The sequence below is a fragment of the Rhea americana genome, unplaced genomic scaffold, assembly GCF_003343005.1.
Source record: "Rhea americana isolate MKP2758 unplaced genomic scaffold, rheAme1 scaffold_12, whole genome shotgun sequence".
NCBI lineage: Eukaryota > Metazoa > Chordata > Aves > Rheiformes > Rheidae > Rhea > Rhea americana.
In genome coordinates, this window is record NW_028185261.1 from 8,518,632 (window position 1) to 8,537,259 (window position 18,628).

An 18,628-nucleotide genomic window follows, 5' to 3' on the forward strand; every position below is an offset into this window, starting at 1 on the left:
GCCCCGGGCGGCGGCGGGCGGCGGCGCGAAAGGGCCCGTGCAGCACCGGAGCACCGCGCGGGAGCGGCACACGAGGTGCCCGGGCCCTTCGGGCGCCCCGTGGCCGTGTGCAGGGTGGCTCCGCTAGGAGCGGCAGCAAGGGGGACCCCAAACACAACCCGGGCAATAACACCTGGCTGGGCTCTCCCCCGCCACCTCCCTCCGGCTCCCCCGCTGCAGGCAAGAACTGTCATGCCTGCTCCTGCCTGAAATTTAACTAGAAAGAACTAACCTGAACGCAGTGGAATTGCACTATCATAAAACACCTGGAAGCTAGAAAACAAGGAGGTGTCTGGTAATTCAGAATCTACATAATGTAACTGTGTATTAGTCGCTGCCAGGTAACTTTTGGCAAGGCTGCCTTTATCTGGGAAGAGGCAGAAGATCGGGCCTAGTCACCAAATAAGACAAATAGATTAATAACTAGATCTTCAGCCAGATTTTGATTTCAGCATAAGTACCACTGCAAGTGAAGCTTCCTAATGTTTYAGATAAGTTAATCTGCTGAAAATCAGATGAACATGAATTTCTAAAAGAATCTCYTTTTTTGATCAAAATTCAATTTCATTTGAAAGTACTGATGATCAATTTGAAGGGTATTTTGCAAAACTTAACAATCACCTAGAAAACCTACACTCACACATACACATGTGTGCACCACTCATATTCTAATAAATACGAAGAGCCCAGGACAAGGGTGGTAAGGCACAGCCTGTGGCCATACTGCTGTCCCCTCTGGCTGACTCCCTCCACCCCCAGCAGAATAGCTTCACCAATATCCTCTTTTCCCTTTTGGGAATACTCCCTGCTCCCTCCTATCCTCAGAATTACACCCAAATACTGTCTCAAAAGTGTTAGCTATCACAAGCTACATATATACATACCTACAAACAGTTAAGGGGACGTGCAAATAATTAATTCACCCAGACAACGGTGTGGTGCAGCCCAAGTACCTACCCAGCCAAGCTTACTGTGCAGATGTAGATGCTCTGTCTTAGCTCTAGGGTACTGGGATAGGGAAAGTAACTGTTATAACTTAGTATCTTACTGTGCAGGAACATCTTGCTGATATCAAGTAACCTCAATATCTTTTCTTCCCTATGCATAGCATTAAATGGTTTGGCAGAAAATAATATTCTAGATGGATATTTTCTTCCAAATGATGTAGATCTTCATCAGGTTATTGTATTGCCAAAAGCCGAATGGGAAAGGATTCAGGGCAATCTTGGCAGTACAACTAGAGAAGCAGCACGTATCCTTGCTGAGAGGAAAGAACGGAAAGAAATGCACTTACRCTCCAARGCAGCTGTAAAGGACTGGCCCAATACCATTATGGTAAGTACAGGATAAACTGGGGCAGTCATCTTCATACATGCAAAAAAACACTCATAGCAATACTCTAGCTGTACTTGCTTTGWTTAAATTTTGCTTTTTACTAAGTACTTTAACTAAATTCCTTTTAAATAGTTTAATTGTTGAATTAAACCTAAAATTCAGAAATAAAAAAGTAATTTAGTATATCATCTTCAGACTTTTATATATTTATCTACAGTTTTAAAGCATGCTCTGCAAAAAATATATATATATATATATATATATATATACATATCTGTGTTGTAGGGCCTGGCACAAAGGAAACTTAAAGCCAAAAAACTATGTGCAGAAAGGGAAGAGGAAGAGAGAAGGTTAATTGATTTGGAAGAAGCACAATTCCAAGCAGCAAGACGGAAAGAGGCTATCGATCAAGCAAGCACCTATCAATACTATAAGACTGAAAGAGTGAAAGGGTTACATGTCTGTTGACAACTTACTATTTTTAATTTTAAATTTTACTGATTTTCTTTAGACACTTCTGAACATGTAAATTATTTAARTTGTTCTCTTGTAGAGTGCACTTCTACTTACTGAGGTCCTTAAAGAAAGAGATGCTCAAGTTGAATTTAAAAAGTTAAAGCAAGATGTTAATAAAAAGAAGGAAGAAGAAATRGAACATGAACGTAAAAAAGCTATTCTCAGAGAACAGGAGAAGGCACATGAACATTATATGAARCAAAAGGCACTTAGCAGAGCTCAGCTGGAACAGTAAGTAATATTTCATCAATAGCAATTCTATTTTTTTCTTTATTTAAACTCTCTTCTCTAAATATGTTCTATAAAGCTTTTAGAGAAACCTATTAATTGTTTGCACCACAAATGCAATGTTTTAGAAGAAAGTTCTAGAGTTCTAAAAAAGATCTTGCACAAAAGGGAAAAGCTGTGATATGCAGTGTCTTGTGGTTGCCAACAGGGCTGCATGTAAAATGGCCTCTAGCAGGCAGTGTCGATTTGTTGTCAGCTCACTATTCAGAAATAGTTATTGAAAATTCATATTAACTCAGTTTTGTTTCCAGAAAAGGAAAAGGTTAAACCAGATTTTCCATTTGGCCATAACCTGATGCCAAGAGAATGCATCTCTGCCATCTCCATTCCTTCTCCCAGCTCTTCCAGAAACCTCATAGAGGGCTCCCCAGTGGTGTTTACAGGACTGGCCCAAGAACTCTGACAGATGAAATCAAATTCCTGCATGGAGAGGAAGGGCTCAAAGTCCAGTCCCACATATTCCAGGTCCAATGTATACACTTAGTACACAGAACTTACTACACAATACTACCAGTTTAAGCTGTGGCCTGCATGTGCATGAGGAAAAACACAGGTATCATGGGACTCACTGGGGAAATCCTCGTTGCTCAGACTACTGCAGACAGGCTAGAATGTCATGAATAGAGTGGTGTTGATGGGTCACTCAGATAAAAAGTAACGTGTTCCCAGTCGACTGCAATCTGATTGTGCATGATGCGTAGCTAATTTCTGGCCAGAGGATGAGGGGCTACCTTTCAAAAYGATGATGCTCTTTTTGACCTCTGACAGTCTACCCACCTCCACTTCAAAGTACAGATTCCTTGGTGCTAAGGTACCTCTACACATGCAGAATCCTTGTCTTTTCACTGCTTTACAGAGTCCCTAGCCCATTTCTCCAACTCCTTTCTCTGTTTCAGAATAAAGGAGCACARGCRTCAGGCAGAACTGGCCAAGCTAGAAGACAAAAGAGAAGGAGAAGAAATTCAGAGATTGACTCGGTTGTACCAACTGGAAATTCAGAGAGAAAAGGAGAAGGAGCAGGCGGAAAAGCTTGAACGCYGGAGGCTGCATCATGTAAGTAACAGGAAAGCAGAGAGTTTGGTGCTGGTTTTGCTTTGGCTGTGGGGGATGAAAGTTGCTTTGATGTAGCTAAATAAGGAGGCCTGAGAGCAGTGGGAGGCTTGCTGACTGCTTTCCTGGTTAGGAAATTGATCAGACTTGCTGCCCTCTTTACCTTCAAAGGTACCTTGCCACAGGTGAAGCAGCAATGCCTCACAACGGTTTTGACTAGTATGTGAAAGATGGTATTTTTCACATGAAACTCTAGAACAGCCCTCTTCAGATAGTAATGGGATCGARCTCTTAGACTGGGAAAGGTTTGGATGAGGTGGGCCAGGAGCAACACAGTTGTGTGTGTYGGTGGGGACTGCATATTCCTATTCCTCTCAACTTGAGAGTGWATGGAAGTGAGGAATAATCGTCACAACAATGTGTAGTAGCATTGTGGTACTACACCCTATTTTTCTGCTGGGTGAAAGAGCACTCCTTGGTGTCCTCACTCTGCATCTACCATTCCTCTCATGTTTGAACAGGGAGTGTTCCTCAGTGCCCATACTTCATTTATCCCTCTGCCTATCAGTGTTTTCATATAACATGTTGGAAAAGTGGCTGTGTTCAGTGCTCCATCCCCCTTCTCTTTCCTCAGACTATCTCCCCTTCATGCATGCTTGAACAGGGAAGCAGAAGTAAGTGGAGGTACTGAGAATCCCTTCTCTTCTTTCTTAAAAAGAAAGATGAAGAGATAGAATAGGGAATAGTTCTTTAAGTTGATACCCAAGGCCGAGATTTCCTAAACTTCATCTGTTGTTATAAATATATCAGGACCACTTTATCTATGCAGAAACATGTAGCTGACCAAAAAATAATCAAAGCAGCAGAGGAACAAAAACAAGAGGAAGATGATGATCGGATTAGAGCTCATTTTAAAGCAAAGCAAATTATTGACAAGCTGAGAAAAGAAAAAGAAGCTGAAATGCAAAGGTAGGTACAAAGCTAGATAACAATTTAAAAATATACTTTAGTCATAATTCTTTCAGACTGATGACATAATAAAAACTGCAGTTATTCCGCAAATAAATTCTGCTAATAGCTAAAGTAGAGAATTAAGGAGAAAAGGGGATTTCTTTCTCAACTTCAATAATAAAAGCTGGGGTGAGGGGAATCTATCAATTCTTCAAAACAAAGAGTTGCAGAAGTGCAAAGCTGCACACCAGTGTGTTGTGAGTAGTGATTTTCCATAAGGCCTGCAAAAGCTCCACCTCCTCAGCAACTGAAAACAATTAAGATCATGACTGAAAGCAGTTTTGGAGCATGAGCTATATTTCACTGAGGCAGATGAAGAAAAAAAAATGTATCTGACTTCTTAACTAGGCACCTGTATTAATTACATTGGGGTATTAGTAAGGAAATACGGTTTATCTATTTAACAGTGAGAATACAGCATAAAGATATCACTGAGCTAACAAAATAGCTTTCTTCTCTTACCTCTTCTCATCAAATACTCCCAGTAGTTCTTCCTGATGGTGAGATGCTAAGTGGACTCCTCCCTGAGTGATCTAGCAACAAAAAGCTAGCGTGACAAAAACAGGTAACAATTATTTGCCAAATTGGGTATTTTTAAAGAATAGAAAAGGAGGAATGCAAGGAGGTCAAAYAGTTGGGTGAGTAGACCTGTGCAACAAGAGGAGGAAAGAATGGAAGCAGCATTACTTGTTTTGGTAGCAGAAAAAAATCAGTAGGCCAGGTGGGTACCATGGTATATTATGATAGTTAATGTTCCCCTACAGGCTAATGCAGGAACACCAGGACACCATTGTTAACCGCCTAGCTGCACAGATGAGTGAAGCATTTAAGATGGAAGATGATCGTGTTGCTAGAGATATTGCAAAAAAAGAAGCTAAACAAGAAAAAGAACRCAAAGACAAAGAAGAAAAAAGAAAGGCCGACATTGAATCTATTGCTGAACACAGAGCCACTGTGGTAAGAAACTGGGAGAAGGAGGGTAAGAATACACTACAATACAGCCAAACTTCTGAATATCTTTAAGAGATACAAGAGTTTTTAGTATCTTCTTTTTAGTTTTCATGGAGAAAGACACATGTTCAAGTTCTCACTTAGCAGTCACCTCTTACATTTACCATATAGAGGTTCAGGAATAACTTCTTCAGAAATGTGCAAGCTGTATGTGTGATGATACTCCCTCCAGAGCTTAGAGGTGGAAGGCTCTATAATCACTGGTAAATTGTGTGAACATTTTCCATACTTAGCACTGTCTCTCAGCATGCTTCATCAGGTTATCTGCCATCTTTCCTGGGGTCCTCTGTCCCTCTCCTGCCACACTAGGTGCATACGTACCAGCTCTGCTGAAAACCCTGGGCTTGGACACTGGCCAACTACACTGACCATGCTCATCACAGCTCTGAAACAGGGGTGGTTTTGCTGAAAGACGTGACTTCCAACTTAGCTGGCTAGCTACTTGGTTAACTTTGTGTATTTTGTAAAATATAGATGAAGAYGAAAATGGAAAGGGAGAAAGAGAAAAAAGCAGAGGGTAAAAAAGAACTTTATGACTTAATGGAAACAGATCGTATCTACCTGGAAATGGAAAAAGCCAAGAAACAAAGACGTCGTGATGAAAATATGGAAGTCCAGAAAATTCAGGTCCAGCAAATGGTAAATAGAAGCACTGTACTCTCTCAGCCCCTTTAGAAAAAAGTATGCATCTAAACCAGCAGGACTAGATCCTGGCAGACAGAAAGAGAGAAGGGGAGCTTTTTGATGTTGCTTTTTTGCCCGTTTGTACGACCTGTACGACCGCAGCTGCTGGTGTTGGGGACCAGCCCCCTTTCAGAGCAGGGGAACAGCATTCTCTTTGAGACTCTCTCTGACCATGTTGGTCAAAGAAGATTACCTGAAAGTGCCGACAGCAGAAAGATCAATACTTTCCAAATACGACTTTGAGACCCCATTCCGRGATTCACATCCCTTTTCTGCACATGAGCTTCCTTTCTGCTCAGGACCTCACTACTAAAATCCTTCTGGGGATGGATGAGGATGATCTCCAGAGGTCCCCTCCAACCTCAACCATTCTGTGATTCTATGATCCCTGCTGGGAAGCCACTAATACAAAGCCTTTCCCCATGAAGTGTTGTGCAGGTTCAAGCTGGTTTACAATAACAAACTACACCCTATCCTCTGTCACTGTGAATTACTGCTGCCATCATGTAACTTCTGGATAGGCCACCACAGAGCAGCAGTTAATGTTGAGATTCACTACAGTAGTCAATTAATTTTGAAACGAAGAAAGATTTTGACAGGTATAAACTGATTCACATCACCTCAGATCTCCTGTAAGCTTATCCTCTGTATGTTTTAATGGATGGTTATGCTGTGAAGGAAATACCAACCTTTGCTATTCCCTTTTCTTCGCTAGGCTGAAAAGCAGGCAAGAAAACAGCAGGAAAAACAAGCAGACTTGGACTACGATGCTCAGAGAGAGGCTATTGCATTTTTTAAGGAGTGTGAATTTCAGAACTATGCAAAGCAAGTAATTGAATCAGAGTCCAAGACCACACATAATCTTTATCCTCTTCTCAAAGCATCCAAAGAAGGAACAGAACTGGTACATGGGCCACRTTCCAGAGGAAGAGGACCTAGTTATCAAGCACAGGACATTCCTGGAACTCAGTTACCTTGTTGTATCTGTACTACAACTCAAGAAGTAAAAACATGAAATAACACTAAGACTATCCAACAAGGAAAGCCAAAAGTAGTTTCCATGTGATAAAAACAATAGATTTAATGTCTTTTTGAATCTTATGGGAAGAGTTTAAAACTATAAAGGATCCATATTGAATACATGCTATTAAGCTGGAAGCCCATTTGAAAAAAATGCCAAGAGATCTGACTATAGTCTCAGAAATCACCAGCTTGTATTTTTTGAAAGTTAGTTTGTTAAACTGGAGACAGAGTAATTGACTTCTGTGTAAAATATTCCATCTGACGCCTCTCTTTTTTTCTCTCTTAAGATTTTATTATTTATTATTCTAAAAATTCACTGAAAAAGTTCCCTACTTCTCAGGCCTACCACGTATGAATGTGAGCCAAAYTTCCAATGAAGGATCAGCACGGAATTCTTTTCTACACTAGCTACATTCAAATAATGCTAGTCTACTTCAAAGCCCTTTTGGTCTTACCTCTCCCCTGTATCCTTCAGCATGTAGAATGCTGTTTTGTTATCAGGATAGAATGTCCATTATTTTCTGCATATGTATTAGTCACTTCTTTCACTAGCCCTTTTCCAGTTAGATATTCCCAGTAAAGAAACTCTATAGGTTCTACAGAAGAAAGCTCAACCAAATACCTTGAAAAGTCAAAATAGTTATGGTCCTGCAGTTCTTATAGAATTTTGCAACTAAGTCTGCAAAACAAGTATCACATACTGCATAATCAAATGGTATTATATGCAAAGATATATGTGATTTGATCACAGCTAATAAAAGGTGTCACCTACCAGGAAAATAGGCCCAAATATAGCTGTGATTAACTACTACAAAAATAGCATGGCAACAAGAGACAGCATAATTGGACTCTTCTTTCAAAAAGATTAACAAACATTCAATCAGTGGCAAATAGATCCAGATCTAAAACTGTTTCTCAGATTTCTGCAGCCAGCATGGAACTGCTCCTGGGCTTACTCTTGAACACCAAAATCACACACACCTCACTCCCTAAGCTTTGTTTCTTGGCTGAAATTTTCCCATCATGTTCCTGCCTTGGACAGAGTTAGAATTTCATATAATGACTTCTTCAGCAAATATCCTGGGGTATAAAAAGAATATTCCCCCTATTCTGGGGTCTACTGGATAGAAAGTCCAAAAAACCGAAAAGCCTCGCTTTACTGCACCCAGCCCCRCGAGCTGTCTGTCTGTCTTGGCCAAACTGGAAAATGATACAAGTTCTAAAAGATAAGAAGCATTTCATAAAAAGATGCTTGATTATACTTCTACTTGAAAAATCGTCCTCTGGTTTGCTTTTAAATTTCTAAGCCCACTTTTCAGGCATCCTGAGCCCGGCTTCTGAGAGCAGCAGGCTTTGGCAGAGCAGTCTTTTGGGCAAGACACAGCACCAGCAGAGGCGAGGTCCCTGCAAGCGCACCCCACTTGCGTAGCTGCAGCCTCCCGCACCCGTGAACCCGGCCAGCGGCGGGGCAGGCTTCCTCCTTTCCCGACGGCAATAACCAGCTCCTTCCTCTAGGACTCTCTTTTGGGCAGGCCAAAAGGGGGGGGGGGGTTGGAAAAGCGAACCTAGCCACTCGTCGCGTCGCAGCCAAAGGGGCTCACCTGCGAGGCCCGGTAACCCAGCAGAGGCCGGGGGGCTTCCGAGAGGCCCCACGGCAGGCAGGCCTAGAGAGACACAGTCCCCGCAGAGCCCCGCGGGGCTGCCGCCCGACACCCGCTGCCTGCGCGCAACAGACGCAAACCAGGGCCAAGAAAAACTTACAGCGGAGCTCAGAGCAGGAGCAGAGATGGAGGAGCGAGGCGGGGCAAGAGCTACAGCCTCTCGCCAGGTACGGACTCCCCGCAGGGAAACGCGCGTTTCGGGCACGGGCGGCCCGGCCGGCTGGCGGGGACAGCGCTCGCCACACGGGCCGAGGCGAGGCGCCGCCCCCAACGGCCGCCCCCAACGGCCGCCCCCAACGGCCGCCCCCAACGGCCGCCCCGGTCTGCACGCGGCCGCTCAGCGGCCTCGGAGGCCTCCGCGGAAGCGGCTGGCGTGGGTCGGGCTCCGCCGGGCTGAACTGCGTCCTTCTAAGCGCTGGGTTTGCTCTTCATCTGCCGGCGGCCAGGCTGGAAGCCCGCGGCGGGCTCCTCCCTGACGCGGTGCCACAGCTGCAGGGAGGTCCCGCGCTCCCAGGGGCTGCGTGAGTGCTGGTGAGTTGAGCGAGGGGATCCGTGTCCTGCCCCTGAGAGCAAGGGGCTTGTCTCCGTAAGGCAGAACTCTTCCCCTTCCCTCTGCCCCATCCCAGCAGCATTCATGCAGCCCCCTGGCGTGGGCTGACGGCCGTTTTCGTGTCCCAGGCAGCGCCTTGGCGCTGTTTGGGAGAGCAGTAGCTGGCAAGGGCCAAACCGGTGCAGCAAGCGTGCGAACAGTTAAACYGGCTGCTTAGAGTTCAAGTTCATTTGCTGGTCTTGTTTGCTTTTGCTAGAGTAGACCAGCAGAATCCTAAGTACTTCTCCCTCGGGCTGGAATTGAGCTTTGGCCAGAGGATAAGGGGCTACTTTTCAAAATGATGATGCTCTTTTTGACCTCTGACAGTCTACCCACCTCCACTTCAAAGTACAGATTCCTTGGTGCTAAGGTACCTCTACACATGCAGAATCCTTGTCTTTTCACTGCTTTACAGAGTCCCTAGCCCATTTCTCCAACTCCTTTCTCTGTTTCAGAATAAAGGAGCACAAGCGTCAGGCAGAACTGGCCAAGCTAGAAGACAAAAGAGAAGGAGAAGAAATTCAGAGATTGACTCGGTTGTACCAACTGGAAATTCAGAGAGAAAAGGAGAAGGAGCAGGYGGAAAAGCTTGAACGCCGGAGGCTGCATCATGTAAGTAACAGGAAAGCAGAGAGTTTGGTGCTGGTTTTGCTTTSGCTGTGGGGGATGAAAGTTGCACCGATGTATCTAAATAAACAGGCCTGAGAGCAGTGGGAGGSTTGCTGACTGCTTCAGTAATGAGCTCATATCCATATCTTGACAATTGCTGGCCATCTCTTTCCTCCCTGCTTCTCAGGAAGGCCTCTTGGAGAGAGCTCCATTCTCTTGCCTGAAGTGGTAATGTAGTGATGCCTGAGCCTTGACTGGCCTATGATGACAAAGTCTGCTGTGGACRTTAAGGAGTATCCTCCTTGACTTGATGCCTGGATTTAGGTTCCATGTAGCTCCTCTGTTTTGAGCCCATTCTCCTTTGTTTGGAAGAAGGGATTACCTGTGCCAGTGAACATGACAGTATCTTTTTAACGCGTCTTCCTTTTATGATTAGTGGTGATTAGGARACCTGCTTACCACAGCTGCTGTTTCCCCTCAATAAGTGCTTGAACAGAGAGGCTAAAGTGAAGGGCCTCTGAATCACTGGTGTGTGAGGGAATAAAAGGAGAAAATTTCCAGTGAGTCTTTGCTCAATTTTCTTCTTCCCTGTACATCTTCTGGCTGTAATTATATAAATTTTACTCTATTTGCTTTCAACCTTTTATCTATGCTAAAAGCAATATGTACTCATACCTGCCTTGCTGGGAGATTGCAAAATACTTGTGACTTATACTTTTATGGTTCTACAAAGGCTGTTTTTGTGTGTGTGTGTGTGTGTGTGTGTGTGTGTGTGTGTCCTTTGGAGCCTGTGGCATCCAAACGGCACACAAGATGGGGGAAGTAAAGGCAGAGGTAGTGGGGAGAGAGAGGAAAGAATATAACTTACATATACTGTGCCTCAGACCACAACCAGATGCATTTTTGCAGTAATTTGTGGCAATTTGGTCATGAGAACTCTTGTCCAGGTTTGTCTTCCGCACCTCCTCATCCACTGGTATAACCAAAGAACTGTAATTATAATAGACAAGGTCTGAGGTCTCTGCTAGATTTTTATTTTGCATTTGGGATTTCCAAAATCTCATCCTGCATAAAAATGAAAGGATCTTTAAAGAGGAGCATGTCGCTAAACAGAAAATAATTGAAGCTGAAGAGGAACAAAAGAAAGAGGAAGAAGAAGATTGGATTAGAGCTCACATTAAAGGAAAATAAATGATGGCAGATCTAAGAAAAGGAGGGAGAGACTAGCAGGTGAGATTGCTCGAGTTTTAAATCTAAAATTCAAATGTAATAATTAAATTCTGTGACAAAGATGTTGCTCAGAATTGTTACAGCAGCAAAATCAAAACTGTTATGTAACTGAGTCTTTCTGTAATTAAATTTTTTTTTTAAGAAAAAAAAAGATTGAGTTCAGAAGAAATGCCTATAAGGAACTTTTTCTCAGCTTCAGTAGAACTTTGTACTTTGCAGGGAAGTAATCTCTACTCTTCAGGCTGCCTAGATCTGCAGAAATGCAAATTTCTTCATCAGAGTGTGTGGCCTGTGGTTCCCTGAGAGCAAGAAAAATAACATAACTGACTTCTTAACTAGGCGCCTATATTAATTTCCCTGCTTTTCCTGCTAAGAAAATGTGATTGACTTATTTAACAGTAAATATATTATTATTAACAGAGTGTGTGGTATTGCTGAGCCAATCCAGCAGTTCCCTTCTCTTCCTGTTTCTCACCAAGCATTCTGAACTTTTTCTTTCTGATGGCAAGATCCTAGGCGGACTCCTCCCTGGGTGTTCCAGTTCATTATTGCAACAAAAAGCTAGCTGGACAAAAGATAGGAAGCATAAAAGCTCCCTACACAGTATAAACACTCCCTAAACAGTGTAAAATGATTCACATCACCTCAGATCTCCTGTTAGCTTATCCTCTGTATGTTTTAATAGATGGTTATACTGTGAAGGAAGTACCAACCTTTGCTATTCCCTTTTCTTCACCAGGCTGAAAAGCAGGCAAGAAGACAGAAGGAAAAACAAGCAGACTTGGAGCACAATGGTCAGAGAGAAGCTGCCTTTTTTTTAAGGAGCAAGAATTTCAAAGATAAGGACAGTAAGTAATTGAATCTGGGACAAGACTTGCCCATAACTTTTATTCTCCTGTCCAAGTATTCAAGGTAGGAACAGGATGTGGATATGGGCTTTCTATCTAGGTTTTATTYCTCCTTTTCCTCTCTAATTCGGTACAGAAAATTGCCAAGTCAGATACCTTGTAGTAGCTGTACTATGGCTTGAGAAACAAAACCAGGGAATAACACTGAGACTATCCAAAAAAGAAAGGTAGAAGTAGTTTGCGTGTGTTAAAACAAAGATGCCCCCCCCCCAAAAAAAAACCCCAAAGCCCCACCTTTTTGAATTTTATGGGAGGAGTTAATATGAAGTGATCCATGTTGAATATATCCTGTAAAAGTAACTTGAAGCCCATTTGAGAAAGATGCCAGGGAACTGACTACATATTTTATGAAATACAAGCTGGTTATTTGTGAAAAATTAGTTTAGGCTCAACAGACAACTGCATGAGTGGGGAGTATGTATACATACACAACTACAAAAACGAGAATGGGGAGAAAAGGAAAGGCAATGTACACTGTTCATGTTCTTCCTGCCAAATGTGCATGAGCCCCAGCTTGCACAAGGACTGAGCACCTGCTAGGAACAAGGCAGGGACTTTACACCTTATGTGCCCCTGAGAGCCTGCAGGAAAACAGAGCCAAGAGGTATCACTTCAGAATCATCTTACAACCTGCATAAGCCTGCAAGACATCAGTGCCTAACTGCTAAAGCCAACTCTGGGACACACAAGACACAATATTCACCAGAACTTTCTTGAGCTGTTTCARCTCAGGAAACAAGGGCAGGCCATAGCTATAGCCATAGTTTGCAACTGCTTTGCAATAAGCAATTACACCTTTAATTACTCTAGCTTTATTATGGAACAAAACAGTAGATTCATTGTCTAGAAAGTCAAGAGATGACAACCAAACGTAAACTGAAAACATGTATGCTGTCACTTGTACTGTATTCTCTAATATTCAGTATCTCTGGGCCTGAAGGCTTATTTAAAACTTGTTTTGGCTTCAAAAGATATTACTAAGCAGATAAAACTGAATACGCTCTTTAAAAATAGCTGTCCACAAGAGTTAGATCATCAGTGGTAASTGTACTTCTTACTCCTGACAGTTTTCCGCTTACTTTTCTTTCTTTTACAACGGAGAATGCCATGCAAGACAGGAATACAGTCTTGAGAAAATTGTGGCACTGGTTTTAGGAGCTAACACAGAGTGTGTAGCAAGACTGTACATACTTTGCACTAGAAGTTTCTAAGCTGACTGGTGTGAGAGCATGCAAGAAAGGAGAAGTGCCTTTGCATTCTTCCCTGCTTTCTGTCCACCATCCTCCGTGGCCTAGCTGGCTGGGATGCCGGTCCAGATGACCTTGGGTCAAAACTTGCCCTTGTATCCCATTCTAAATGGACTGTAAACTGTCCTAGCATTACTTGTGAATTGGTGTCATCAAGTAGGTAACACTTTCCTGAGTAGCTGGTGAAAACTATTGGCTTTGGGCAAAAATAGCAGGCTGTTTTTGTTGCAAGATTGAAGTTGGAAACAAGTGAAAAAAAAAMAATTCCAAAGTGTCCTTTATCACTATTACCAGCTTCATTAGAGCTGCATTTCTGTGAATGATGAGCTCCTGTCACTCCTGTCACTTGTCTGTCAATCTGTACCTAGTGCTGTAATTCCTTCTACAATTCAACACTGTCATCCAATTTAGTTTGAAAATAAAAGTCTGACTTTATCCATGTCTTCCATAAAAATGTATAAATCTTGGTTTAAAGCAGCAGTGTCCTGACATCAAATCAGCATATTTTAGAAATCTGTACAAGCTTGTTACTACCTCTTTAAAAGGCTGAAGATCTGAATCCCCCGCATTTACATTTGTGCCATATGAACTAACAGAACACTATTCTTAATTACATACAGAAGATGCTAAGTAATACTGCAGGAAGTACACAGAGCAGACATATGGAATACACTAACAAATATGAAAAAAMCATTTATTGCATAAAAGTATTTTAATAGATAAATTGTACATTTTATATCAAGAACTTACACTCTCCCAGTTGAGAACTGGGCCAACTTCCCAGTTGAGAACTACAGATTACAAAATGATGGAGATTTTCCAAATACTTCACTGAATTCTAGTTTCTTAATACAAACAGCACTACTTTTATAATTAACCACAGTTCTCTTAGCTAGTTCCTCTTACAACTGATCATAAATTAATGAGGCCTAAATTCTTTTTGATCCTTCCACTCATTTACAATACCAAAAAAAAAAAAAAAAGAAAAGAACAGGAGTTACAACTATGACTAAATCACCACACTGAATACTTCCCATATACACTTACAGGCATATGTACAGGGGATATAGAGATGGTTAACTGCCTGCCAAAAATAGCAAGGTTCCTTACAACTGTGCTCTGCATGTTGCAAAATTTCAAGGCAAAGTCCATGATGGCACCACATTACTTCATAGTTCATTTAGCCTGTGTTCAATGTGCTAGCATTAGAGCTTTAATGAATAAAAAAAGGAATTAAAACCATTGAGCTAGTCAGGCAGAGTTAGCAGTTTAAGATCTGCCTTCTGAACCTGCTCACATTAACTGTCTTGCTAGTCTCATATGAACAATGACTTTATGATAAAGAATACTGTAGTTTAATTCTTTAAACAAACATGACTTTACCTCTATGTAGTKTTACTATCTAAACTCAGCACTTAATTATATTTTGTCACAGTTATTCTTTCTGTGAAATTTCATATGAAGATTAGAAAACATTTTTGGTATTGTAGCTTTTTTTAGAAAAAATATGTATAGTATTTTATGCTTTTATTATGGAACACAAGTTTTGCTAGCGCACTGTTCTTAATTATGTGAATTGTTCAAGGGTAAGAAATAAGAATTACACTAAAAGTATATATGCAACAAAATAAAAAGCTTGTATTTTCTTGCTAGGAGACTGCAGAATTGTACTGAATTAAAATTTTGCAGAATGCAGATTTTGTGATATGCAACTTCTTGAATAATTTAGTGAAATACCACATTAGGAAATTTACAATTTTCAACAAAAGAAGAAGAGTGTATGTAACTGCTTTAAGTTTGTATCACAGTGACTCGAGAAACATGAAGATTAACTTTGGCACTAGTATTCCTCCAGGTAAGTTGACAGTAAAAACTAATTCATGGCTGATGAAGAAAAATACCAATGCCTTTATTAATAAAACCATTCTTCAAGTATTAGAGAGAAAACAAAGATGATTTAAAGCAAGGTCTATGATAAAGCATAGTATGTTTATCCTGAGGTTTTCTAATACAAGGAAAGTTTCAATAAGCATGAATACACATTTTTGCCAATCAGATAAGCCACAAGCACTACTTTGCCCCAGGAGGTATGTCCAAAAGTACTGTATTCCCTTCAATAAATCAACAATAAATTAACAAACTTAAAAAGTCTAAAGCACTGCTTCCTTTATGTTTACATTAAGCTAGAATCTTTTTTAGAGTGATACTATTACAAATTAGATACTGTTCTGGGGATAATGGCAAATGGCATCTGACAAAGATCGCCACCAGAGAAGTCTATAGTGTCAGATTTGAACAGCAAGCGAGAGGTTTCAGGATTTTGACAACTGCAGAGAACAAAGGGGTAAAATTTAACCATGGCCTTCCCCCCACCCCGTCCCCTTCTCAACTGAAACACTACATGACAGTGTCAGCCAAAGAATTAGCAAACTGCAACACATCTTTAACAGCCAGTAGTTTCTACACAACCTTTTCTCTATATATCCACCCAGCCTCRCAGGGAATCTGTGCTTCTCAGGTGATGGCAGCACCCAGAAAACCCGACATCAATTATGGCCTTTTGGTGATACAGTTTGCAAAAGCTATGACCAGTATTAAATTCTACAGCATTCTGCATGTGTGTAAACTGTATGGTGTAAGTACAGTGTTAATCACCACTGTAAATCTAATGACAAAGAAAGCATGTCTGACCTTTGGAAATTATTTTTTGTATGTACATGCACTTACAGGTATTCTTAAAAAGTACCAGAGCAGTACTCTGTGCCCTCATTTATCTTAAGTCTTCAGGCTCACAAATACTCTGGAATACAGTCATGAGTACTGACAGAAAAAGCTGTCCCTTAAACGTGTAACTGCCTTCCCCATCCACCTGGAAAGGCCAAGAGCATCATTCTCATCACCTCCAGCACGCTAAAGTATGCTTTCGATCACGCTTACGGTTCAGCTCTCTACGCCAAAAGCCTCTGCCGTAGCTGCCGAGGACAGTGCCCAGGTGCTCTGAGCCCGGCCCACGGCAGCCCGCGTGAGCCCAGCGCCGCGGCGGCTTGGCCCGCAGGGAGCGAGGGAGGAAAGAAGCGGCTCCACACACAGCCAGAGCGGCCGTTGCCGCCTCGCAGGGCGGCGAGAGGCTGCTGGTGCTTGGGGACACGCTGCCTCTTGAGGGACTGCGTTTCAGTCCCCGCGAGTGCCCCTCAGCATTCTCGATTTCCAATTCGATAACAACTCAAGAGAATCTGGCACATCCTCCCTCTGACAAGACTGCGGCTGCTGTGTTTCAAGGTAAACAAACAGAAGCGGTCAGCACGAAAACTATTTACCATCAAATACGCTACAGGCAGGCATACACGCATCAACAGATTAGTGGGATTGAAAGTGAACAACTTACAAAATACATTAAAAACAACAAAAGCGAGTTTTGTGCCATTTAATCGAATTTAAAACTGCTGTGAAAGGAGAGCTCATTTAATGCATACCTAATTTATTTCCACTTGTAACAATGAAGATAATCCATATGGAAGGTATAAAAATTGCACCTTTTGAACTAAAATCTTCCCCACAGCTGTATGCCAACTGCAGTTGGACAGAATCTCCAGTTTGAAATTTTTAATAAATACATTCATGTCTTAGACTGTATCCTTTTTTTAATTCTGCAAGTTATTTCCTGTAGATTGTCTTACTGCTGACGGCTTGCATTTTCCTCCCCTCTGAGTTCTGAGTTCTACTGCACGAGCCAACATAGTTACCACTTTATTGTTTTTTTTTTTTGTTTTTTTTGCTTATACAAGTTTCTGTGGTGTTAGCAAGAATAATCGCAGTAGTGCGAGCACACTTCAGCAATGAGGACAGTTTGTGATTTTTGTGGCACTTCTATTAAAGAAAGAATAATGCAAATGGAGTTTTTAAATGAGACTCTGAAGTACATTATCTGCATAGCAGATCATAAATGCACTGAAGGAAGCCTTTGTCTAAGCAGTCATATGATCCTTTAGCCTAACTTCTTCAGCTTTTTCTTAATATAGACTCTGAAAATATGACTAGATTTTCTCCAAAGTCATACTGAGTTCACAGTGGCTTCATTTCTTTCATTTACTCCTATAATCCCTCTTAATTAACAGCTATATCATCCACCCACGTGGGCTCGTGAAATATCTTACACATTCTGCCTAAAACGGCCACTGTAATGCCAAACACGCACAAAAATGTGGGGAAAAATGAATAGCCAAAGTTCTACAAACTACTCTGAAATKTTATGCTTTTAGTAGTCTTCCCTTGTATTCTCCACTTCCTACATATTTTGCTTTTAAAACATAACTGTTATTTTTCTTTAGAATAACAACTGTCTGGATCACAATATCAAGTTTCAACACTGCCAATCTGCTGTAGATGTGCACTAATGAAAGTGGGTTATTACATAGCAAAAAWGTTGACAAACTCACAAAGGCAGTAAGAACAAGTTATGTCATAAAATTAATAGATTTGCCAAAAAAAAAACAAAAAAAACCCACCAACCCTACTAAAACACTCTTATGCTTTGCCACAGGTTTACATTAATGCCCATCACTTTTCTTTACAAATTACAAGATTTCTCACCTGTCAATCTACTTTTGTTAAGGTTTAGCTTCAGTGCAAATAGTCCAAATACTGAATGAAGTGTTGGGGCTTACACCAATCTGTCCTCCTCCTCTCAGCCCASTAACTACACTACCACAGACTATCTGCTCAATGGAAACAGCAAACACGCGGGCACACTACTACAGCAATATAAACCAACTTCCTCCTCTTTTATACAGAGGTGTGGTGCTAAGAAACACAGATAYGGGTCCTAGAGGTATGAGATGAAAGAATAATAAATCTAAGGCCCTGTCTCAAACATTACTTGAAATCCTGCTTCAAATGCCTCAAATACCCAGTATAAAAAAGCAGCAAAAGTTCTCTCAAAGACAGCCAAGCAGCAGCAAAAATGTTCCTTATTCTGCTCAGTGAGTGCTGTCTCTCAGGGAGGGGTGCAGACACCCCTGGTGAATTCTGCTCATCAGTYTCATCCCTTTGCATCCAATTACCAGCAACAACAGTGAGGCAACGTAGTCTGAAGCATCCAAGCTGAATTTTCCACAATAGACAAACATGAGAGCAGGGAGCAGAAAAAGGAAGGTTACAGAAAAATTTACACCAAAAGATGAGCACTTCATAAAAATTGCTTCTTACAAAAATATTTAGGACAAAGAAATAATTCCCAAACACAGACAACTTGCCCAAGTCATGGATTCTACTGTTGACAGTGACAGAGGTGCAAACAGTGAAGAATTATATTAATTCACTTTGATTATTAAAAAAAAATCCTCCAAAAATCATTATTTCTTTAGGCTTTCTACATCCTAAAATATGAATATAGCAATATGGTAGTGACTGACAGCTTGTAGAATTCTA

At 41.5% G+C, this 18,628-nt stretch overlaps 2 protein-coding genes across 3 annotated transcripts in view; one reads left to right on the forward strand and one right to left on the reverse strand.

The window, feature by feature from the left end:
• PHOSPHO2 (phosphatase, orphan 2) overlaps positions 1–8,861 on the reverse strand; it is an 11,501-nt gene extending 2,640 nt beyond the window's left edge. Inside the window, exon 1 of one of the 2 annotated variants that reach the window (XM_085323423.1) lies at positions 8,719–8,861. The gene's annotated coding sequence lies outside the window, so the exon portion shown is untranslated. Of the gene's footprint in view, positions 1–2,955; positions 3,084–8,718 lie in introns of those variants that run through there. The other variant, XM_085323433.1, reaches the window with a different exon arrangement.
• On the forward strand, positions 620–7,221 carry CFAP210 (cilia and flagella associated protein 210). Its single transcript, XM_085323727.1, has 9 exons — positions 620–635; positions 1,148–1,374; positions 1,660–1,833; positions 1,928–2,121; positions 3,075–3,231; positions 4,058–4,197; positions 5,004–5,196; positions 5,725–5,889; positions 6,650–7,221. Exons 1-9 carry the CDS (start codon positions 620–622, stop codon positions 6,947–6,949), a joined length of 1,566 nt encoding a protein of 521 aa, XP_085179853.1. The 3' UTR covers positions 6,950–7,221.
• Positions 8,862–18,628: the final 9,767 nt, after the last annotated feature.